This window comes from Erythrolamprus reginae, chromosome 9 (genome assembly GCF_031021105.1).
Source record: "Erythrolamprus reginae isolate rEryReg1 chromosome 9, rEryReg1.hap1, whole genome shotgun sequence".
Lineage (NCBI taxonomy): Eukaryota > Metazoa > Chordata > Lepidosauria > Squamata > Dipsadidae > Erythrolamprus > Erythrolamprus reginae.
This window is the reverse complement of record NC_091958.1, coordinates 51,959,397-51,968,994: the sequence shown is the minus strand read 5'-3', so window position 1 is coordinate 51,968,994 and position 9,598 is coordinate 51,959,397. Positions and strand designations below refer to the sequence as shown.

The following is a 9,598-nucleotide window of genomic DNA, read 5'->3' as shown; positions in this document are numbered from 1 at the left end:
AGTAATAATCTTATTCTTATCTATCTTATTATTTCCTTTTCTTTTGGTTAACCAATCATAAAAATCATTCCAAATTTTATAGTAATCAGTGTCTTCTTTGTTTCTTAGTTTTAATGTTAACGCATCCTCTTCTGCACATTTTTTTCTTTTTTGTTGACCTACACAAAACAACACAAACATAAAACATATACAAGGGCTTTTATCCGCCTTGCTCTTTCTTTTTACTGATTTGTACTTTCTGTTCCGCTTGTAGGTGATGAAGGCGACAACTTCTATGTGATCGATCATGGGGAGGTGTATGTAAGTTGCAACTGACTTATTTATTTAGTTTTTTATTTTATGATTAGAGTCCAACGCCTTGTTGTTGCAGCAGACCCTACATCACACTAGTCCAATAGCAGTCCAGTCTTTTCTTGAAGGTCTCTAGTGTTGGAGCGTTGACCACCTCTGCCGGCCAGCCCTTCCACTGGTCGATCGTTCTCACCATCAGAAAGTTCTTCCTTATTTCCAGGTTGAATCTCGCCTTGGTCAGATTCCATCTGTTGCTCCTTGTCTGGCCTACTGGTGCTTTGGAAAATACAGTGTTCCCTCGATTTTCGCGGGTTCAAACGCCTCGTCATACAAACTTTTCGAGATACAAACCCGGGGTTTAAGATTTTTTTGCCTCATCTTACAAACTATTTTCACCTTACAAACCCACCACCGCCACTGGGATGCCCCGCCTCCAGACTTCCCTTGCCAGTGAAGCACCTGTTTTTGTGCTGCTGAGATTTCCCTGAGGCTCCCCTCTGTTCTATCTGGGTGCCCCCAGACTTCAACACCAACTGGAAAAAGCAGCCAGACACGCTGGTAAAAGCAAAAGCACTTTATAGTTTGAAAAACAAACACAGAGAAAAACCTGTTCTTCCCAACAGGCAGGCGATGAGGCTTCACAGCAAAGTCCTGACGGCCAGACAATACAGCAGACTTCTTGCTGGCACACACACCACTGTAGAGAATAAGCCCCCACACCTTTTTCCCCAAGGTTTCAGCCTTCAAGGCCACAAGCCAGAATCAGAGACGCCAAAGATCACAGCCAGGTCCCAGGACTCCCAAAGATAATACTCCACAATACAGGAAGGGTGGGTCTGCCTTTTCAGCCTTTCTGGGGAGAACCACACCCAAACCCAGCTGTTACCTATTTAGGACTGGAAGTACCTGGCTAATTGTCCCCTTCGTTGTGCTGCTCTTCTCTGCCTGTGATCGATGATGGCTTGAGCATTTTCATCTAAGGACTCCAGGCTGCTTGCTGGGGAGAGCTCCACCCCGGGGGACTCAGGCTGTTCTCCCTCTCCCTCGGCCTGATATTCCTCCTCCCCTTCTGCCTGGGCCTCCTCCTCCTCCTCCTGTTCCTCATCCTCCCCCTCTGAGCAGGGAGCCGGCAGAGGTTCAGCCGTTCCCTGAGGAGCCTCAGATGGAATCACAACACCCTCCATGGGAAACCCCACCTCTGGACTTCCGTGTTTTTGTGATGCTGCAGGGCAATCCCAGCAGGGGAATCCCAGCAGCGCAGAAACGGGCACTTCGCTGGCAACGGAAGTCCGGAGGTGGGGTTTCCCAGCGAGGGGAGCCTCAGTGAAATCGCAGCATCGCAAAAACACAGAGATCCGGAGGTGGGGTTTCGAGGACTTCAGTGTTTATGCGATGCTGTGATTTCACTGGGAAACCCCACCTCTGGACTTCCGTTGCCAGCGAAGTGCTCGTTTTTGCAATGCTGGGATTCCCCTGCAGCATCACAAAAATACTGAAGTCCGGAGGTGGGGTTTCCCATGGAGCAGAGCCTCAGGGGAATCCCAGCAGCACAAAAACGGGCGCTACGGCTGGCAAAAGGGGTGAATTTTGGGCTTGCACGCATTAATCAATTTTCCAATGATTCCTATGGGAAACATTGTTTCATCTTACAAACTTTTCACCTTAAGAACCTCGTCCCGGAACCAATTAAGTTTGTAAGACAAGGCATCACTGTATTTGTAGACTGCTATTATGTCCTCCCCTGGACCTCTTCTTTGCTAGACTATCCATGCCCAGTTCCTGCAACCTTTCCTCCTATTCTTTTAGTTTCTAGTCCCTTTTCCTGGTTGCTCTCTTCTGCACTTTCTCTAGTGTATCAATGTCTCTTTTGTAGTGTGGTGACCGAAACTTGAATGCAGTACTCTAGGTGTGGTCTAACTGGGACATTATAGAATGGTATTAGCACCTTTTTTATTTATTATTATTTATTAGTTTTGTATGCCGCCCCTCTCCGTAGACATGGAATTACGTGGTATAATTTATTTTTATTTTTATTTATTTATTTTGTCCAATACACAATACATATTGAAGAGAATAGACATGAAGTATTATATATAAAGAGAAGATATAAAAATAGAGGAGAAGATATATGAAAAGGAAGAAAAGATATATGATATATGGGATAAGGAGAGACAATTGGACAGGGGATGAAAGGCACACTAGTGCACTTATGTACGCCCCTTACTGACCTCTTAGGAACCTCGAGAGGTCAATTGTGGATAATCTAAGCTAAGGGATAAACGTTGGGGGTTAGGGGTTGACACTACTGAGTCTGGTAATGAGTTCCATGCTTCGACAACTCGATTGTTAAAGTCATATTTTTTACAGTCAAGCTTGGAGCGATTAATATTAAGTTTGAATTTGTTGCACGCTCTTGTGTTGTTGCAGTTGAAGCTGAAGTAGTCATTGACCGGTAGAACGTTGCAGCATATGATCTTGTGGGCAATACTTAAATCGTGTTTTAGGCGCCGTAGTTCTAAGCTTTCTAGACCCTGGATTATTAGTCTATTTTCGTAGGGTATTCTGTTTCGAGTGGAGGAGTGAAGGGCTCTTCTGGTGAAGTTTCTTTGGACATTTTTCTAGGGTGTTGATGTCCGAGATGTGGTATGGGTTCCAGACAGATGAACTGTATTCAAGGATGGGTCTGGCAAAAGTTTTGTAGGCTCTGGCGAGTAGTGTGAGATTGCCGGAGCAGAAGCTGCATAGGATCAGGTTAACAACTCTAGAAGCCTTTTTGGCGATATTGTTGCAGTGGGCTTTATAGAAACATAGAAACATAGAAGACTGAGGCAGAAAAAGACCTCATGGTCCATCTAGTCTGCCCTTATACTATTTCCTGTATTTTATCTTACAATGGATCTATGTTTATCCCAGGCATGTTTAAATTCAGTTCCTGTGGATTTACCAACCACGTCTGCTGGAAGTTTGTTCCAAGGATCTACTACTCTTTCAGTAAAATAATATTTTCTCACGTTGCTTTTGATCTTTCCCCCAACTAACTTCAGATTGTGTCCCCTTGTTCTTGTGTTCACTTTCCTATTAAAAACACTTCCCTCCTGAACCTTATTTAACCCTTTAACATATTTAAATGTTTCGATCATGTCCCCCCTTTTCCTTCTGTCCTCCAGACTAGACAGATTGAGTTCGTTAAGTCTTTCCTGATACGTTTTATGCTTAAGACCTTCTGCCATTCATTGGTTAGAATTGGTTAGAACGGAGAAATAAAGAGGCATAGAAATAAATGAAAAATATTCGTATGAAACTTACAACACGGTACTGTTAAAAATGTTTCTTGATACGTAAATTGGACAAATGAAAAAAAGAAGAAATGTGTTGATGTACTGGCTAAGATATGAATGAGAGCACTTCTGACCATAGTTCCCTCTAAGCTGAGCAGTGAGCAATCGCTCACTTAAAAATCATCATCAACTCAGAGTTTTCCAAACCTGCCCAGAAGCCGAGAGGGAAAGAGTGAGAGGGAAGGAGAGAGAGAGGAAGAGAGGAAGAGAGGAAGAGAGAGAAACAGATAGAAAAAAGAGAGGAAGGAAAAGAGAAAGAAAAAGAATGGGAGTAAGGAAGAGAGAAAGAAAATCAAAATCTAGTTTGAAACTAGCTCAACTATTTAAGTGGCATTTTGATATTGATAAGGTTTGCCCTATTATGAGCTCACTGTTGCAGACACACAGTGCAGTATTTTATTTTGAAATTCTTTAAGGCAAAACAGGGTGGGTTTTTTAGTTATTTATTTGTTTGTTTGTTTATTTGTTTATTTATTTGTTTGTTTGTTTGTTTATTATTTCTGTGCCGCCCAGTCCCAAAGGGACTGCCACTCAGACACTATACTTTTCTGCCCACCCCCCAAAAAAATTAGAGGGAACACTGCTTCTGACTCTTCACAGGTGACCTAGAGAGAAATGTTTGCCCCCCCCCCAAAAACCCTTTTCTTCTCAACCGTGCCATAATTCTCCTTACAAAAAAAATCCTTACAAAATCCCGGCCCACCATCCGGGAGGGGAGACATCATTTTTCAGGTGTTCCCCAAGGCGAGGGCTTCAAACCCATCAGAGCAAAGTTTGGAAAAGCAAATTGAAATCTTTCGGAAGAAGATGAAAACCGAGCTTGCCCCAGGCTTCCTTCCTCGCTCTTTACAAGGAAGGCATGAGATGAGCTAATCCTAGATGATTAGCCCCCCAAAAAGAGTTTGCTCCGGTTTCACCCGACGCTTCGGGCGCATTCCAACGTGATGGCCTTCCATCTTGAGATTGCTTGGCGGTAGAAGCTGCATGGCCTACGGGCGTGGTTCCTCTAAGGCTCTCGACCTAAAATAATTTGTTGGCTGACGGTACGCCATTAGGCGACTTTATAAGGACAAATAAGCTTGGCTCCTGGTGGCAATCCCATGGAGAAGGATACTTCTTGGACATTTCTCCAGTCCTTTTTATGGACTCATCCAAGGAATAGAGTAGAGTCGAGTAGAGTAGAATAGGAGAAAAATAGAACATAGAATAGAATAAGAATAGAACAGAACAGAACAGAATAGAATTCTTTATAAATGGTCAAAGCAATGGAAACTGCAGTTTAATGTTTCCAAATGTAAAATAATGCACTTGGGGAAAAGGAATCCTCAATCTGAGTATTGCATTGGCAGTTCTGTGTTAGCAAAAACTTCAGAAGAGAAGGATTTAGGGGTAGTGATTTCTGACAGTCTCAAAATGGGTGAACAGTGCAGTCAGGCGGTAGGGAAAGCAAGTAGGATGCTTGGCTGCATAGCTAGAGGTATAACAAGCAGGAAGAGGGAGATTATGATCCCGCTATATAGAGCGCTGGTGAGACCACATTTGGAATACTGTGTTCAGTTCTGGAGACCTCACCTACAAAAAGATATTGACAAAATTGAACGGGTCCAAAGACAAGCTACAAGAATGGTGGAAGGTCTTAAGCATAAAACGTATCAGGAAAGACTTAATGAACTCAATCTGTATAGTCTGGAGGACAGAAGGAAAAGGGGGGACATGATCGAAACATTTAAATATATTAAAGGGTTAAATAAGGTCCAAGAGGGAAGTGTTTTTAATAGGAAAGTGAACAGAAGAACAAGGGGACACAATCTGAAGTTAGTTGGGGGAAAGATCAAAGGCAACATGAGAAAATATTATTTTACTGAAAGAGTAGTAGATCCTTGGAACAAACTTCCAGCAGACGTGGTTGGTAAATCCACAGTAACTGAATTTAAACATGCCTGGGATAAACATATATCCATTGTAAGATAAAATACAGGAAATAGTATAAGGGCAGACTAGATGGACCATGAGGTCTTTTTCTGCCGTCAGTCTTATATGTTTCTTATATATATATATGTAATTTATTAGATTTGTATGCCACCCCTCTCTAAAGACTCGGGGTGGCTCACAACAACGATAAAAACAATATTATAGTGGCACAAATCTAATATTAAAAGAAATAACTAAAACCCTATCATATTAAAACCAGGCAACACATACATACCAAACATAAATTATAATAAGCCTGGGGGAAAGGTGTCTCAAATCCCCCGTGCCTGGCGGTATAGGTGGGTCTTGAGTAGTTTACGAAAGACAAGGAGGGTGGGAGCAGTTCTAATCTCCGGGGGGAGTTGATTCCAGAGGGCCGGGGCTGCCACAGAGAAGGCTCTTCCCCTGGGGCCCGCCAGACGACATTGTTTAGTCGACGGGACCCGGAGAAGGCCAACTCTGTGGGATCTTATCGGAGACATTTGTCAAGAATCACAAGGTACAACACTTAATGATTGGCATAGGGGTCAAATAAGCAATGAGGAAACAATCAATATTAATAAAAATCTTAAGGATACAAGCAACAAATTACAGTCACACAGTCATAAGTGGGAGGAAAAGGGTGATAGGAATGATGGGGGAAAAACCTAGTAGCAATAGTGGTGCAGACTTAGTAAATAGTTTTGACAGTGTTGAGGGAATTATTTGTTTAGCAGAGTGATGGCGTTTGGGAAAAAACTGTTCTTGTGCCTAGCTGTCTTGGTGTACAGGGCTCTGTAGCAACGTTTTGAGGGTGGGAGTTGAAACAGTTTATGTCCAGGATGTGAGGGGTCAGTAAAGAGGAACTTCAGAAGATTGAGGCTGCAGGCAGCTCTTGACTTAAAAGAATAGAATAGAAAAGAATAGAATAGAGAATAGGGAATAGGGAATAGAGAATAGAGAATAGAGAATAGAGAATAGAATAGAATATAGAATAGAATAGAATTCTTTATTGGCCAAATATGATTGGACACACAAGGAATTTTTCAATATGGAAGGTGGATTCACTTCACATCCATATTACTAACTTAACAGCCAAAGTGATTTTTCTTAACAGTGGCCAGAAAGTTCGTAGCACGAAGCAAAACTCACTTAAGAACTGTCTCACTTAGCGACATAAATTTCGGACTCAATTGCAGGAGAATATCTAAGGGAGGGCAGTCCAATTTCTTCTTGAAAATCTCAAGTGATGAAACTCCTACAACTTCCAAAGGCAACTTCTGTTCCACTGAATAGAAAATAACAGAGATGGAAGAGACCTTGGAGGTCATCTAGTCCAAGGAGACCCTACAAAATTTCTAAGAGATGGCAGCTGCGAGAGCAATCATGGGCTTTCCCAAATATGCCCATGTTACACCAACACTCCGCAGTCTGCATTGGTTGCCGATCAGTTTCCGGTCACAATTCAAAGTGTTGATTATGACCTATAAAGCCCTTCATGGCACCGGACCAGATTATCTCCGGGACCGCCTTCTGCTGCACGAATCTCAGTGACCAGTTAGGTCCCACAGAGTGGGTCTCCTCCAGGTCCCGTCAACTAAACAATGCCGCTTGGCGGGACCCAGGGGAAGAGCCTTCTCTGTGGCGGCCCCGGCTTTCTGGAACCAACTCCCCCCAGAGATCAGAATTGCCCCCACCCTCCTTGCCTTTCGTAAGCTTCTTAAAACCCACCTCTGACGCTAGGCATGGGGGAACTGAGATATTCTTTCCCTCTAGGCCTTTACAATTTTATGCATGGTATGTCTGTATGTATGTTTGGTTTTTATATTAATGGATTTTTCATCGTTTTTAGTATTGGATTATTGTTGTACACTGTCTTGTTATTGCTGTTAGCCGCCCCGAGTCTCCGGAGAGGGCCGGCATACAAATCCAATAAATAAATAAAATAAAATAAATAAATAAATAAATAAATTTCTTCTTGAATGTCTCAAGTGATGCAACTCCCACAACTTCCGAAGGCAACTTCTGTTGATTGCACTCACTGTCAGAAAATTTATTTCTACGTTCAACCTCTCCTTGATTGCTTTCCATCCATTATAATGATGAAACAGCTTTTTTCTTCTTCTGTGGCTTCCTAGATCGTATCAAAATAAAGTTTGGCAGCCTTTTCCCACCCAGGTTCTATTTTAAGACGCAGCTGGCATATTTTTAAGCCTACCCGACAGCGCCTGGCAGCTATTTTAGAGAGAGAGAGAGAGAGACATAGCCTCTTTTTATTGCAAGCCCTTGGTGTGTCAGGAGGTCATCTAATTAGCGTCCGTTGGGGCGTTGAAAACCCACCCCCACCCCAAGTCACCGTCTCCTTGAGAAATCCAACTGACTCATCCTTCCAACGAGACAAGCCAAGATGTCTCCGTTTGAACCCTGCCACATCCGCAGGGCGGGGATAGAGACAAAACTCAAGTTTAACATCCTTGCAAGGATGGCGGACGGTGGTCACTTTAAGATGGACCTTGTTTCAGGTTTTCAAATCAAATTTTCAGCTTAGAAACATAGAAACATGTTGTGGTTAGCTCTGGCCCAGCTCCTGCCCCAAGGACTGTGAATGTGGGGGAGACATCCACATGCTGCAGGCCTGTTTTGCCCCCCGGTGGAATCTGCTGATGAAGGCTCCTCTGACCAAGAAGACACGAGTGACAGGGAGGAGGAGAGTGGGGCAGACAGTTCAGAAGGAGATCAATTATCTAGCTCCTCCTTGGATTCAGAACAAGAGTTAATGATACAGCCACGATGCATAGGCAACAACAACTGAGAGATTATTATCAAAGAAAACAAGGCCACTTGTGGTTGGGTGGGGCTGTGGTCATTAGTGAGGCTGCTATAAAGAGCAGCCTGGGGGTTTGGCCATTGTGGAGGATTATCTGATCGTTGTGTTTCGTGACTGCTTTACTGACTTTGACCTTTGGTGTGCTGAATTTTCCCCGCTTTGAAACTAAATCAGGGCAAAGTGTGTTTCACTTTGTGAAAGAAGAAGGACTGTGAATTGCCTCACAGCTGCAAGCTAAGTATCACAGAACTGATAAGGGACTTGTACAAATGACCAGTTTGTTTGGAGACAAGTTCTCTTTGCTATTCCAAAAGAGGGCTTGGTTTAAGTGAATTTTCATTATAAAGAACATTGTTTTGAATTTTCAAACGTGTGTGTGTCTGAAATTGTATCTGTGCATTTTTGGGAGGTTTCTACCAGAGAGCTCGACAGAACAGAAACATAGAAGATTGACGGCAGAAGAAGACCTCATGGTCCACCCTTATACTATTTCCTGTATTTTATCTTAGGACAGATCTATGGTTATCCCAGGCATGTTTAAATTCAGTTCCTGTGGATTTACCAACCCCATCTGCTGGGAGTTTGTTCCAAGCATCTACTACTCTTTCAGTCAAATAATATTTTCTCACGTTGCTTCTGATCTTTCCCCCAACTAACCTCAGATTGTGCCCCCTTGTTCTTCTGTTCACTTTCCTATTAAAAACACTTGTCTTAAGAACCCGATTCTTATCTAGAAAATTTCGTAAGAAGAGGCATTCTTAGGTAGAGGTACCCCTGTATTCTCCTTGAATACTTTGTTTTGTACAAAGTTGAATGTGCACAACAGCAGGTGAAATTGATTGTCAATCAGTGTTGCTTCCTAAGTGGACAGTTTGATTTCACAGATGTTTGATTTACTTGGAGTTATATTGTGTTGTTTTAGTGTTCCCTTTATTTTTTTGAGCAGTGTGTGTGTGTATATTATATGATATATATATACATATGTTTTTGTAGGTTTTCACGGGTATATATATGTATGTAGACTGTCCTGAGTTCGGGTTTTACCTCGTGTAATACTTTGAGTTTCTATGCGACGTTTCGGTGAAATCACATTCACCATCATCAGGCTGAAGTTGTTAGCTTCGTGCTGCTTTGAATATATATGTTATGTATATATATTCTTACCCCTTTTATGTATATATATGTATATATG

At 42.5% G+C, this 9,598-nt stretch overlaps 1 protein-coding gene across 1 annotated transcript in view; it reads left to right on the top strand.

The window, feature by feature from the left end:
• LOC139172687 (cAMP-dependent protein kinase type I-beta regulatory subunit) overlaps positions 1-9,598 on the top strand; it is a 95,244-nt gene that overhangs the window by 34,899 nt on the left and 50,747 nt on the right. Inside the window, exon 6 of the mRNA XM_070761925.1 lies at positions 254-300. Coding sequence (XP_070618026.1) covers positions 254-300 — 47 coding nt within the window. The remainder of the gene's footprint in view (positions 1-253; positions 301-9,598) is intronic.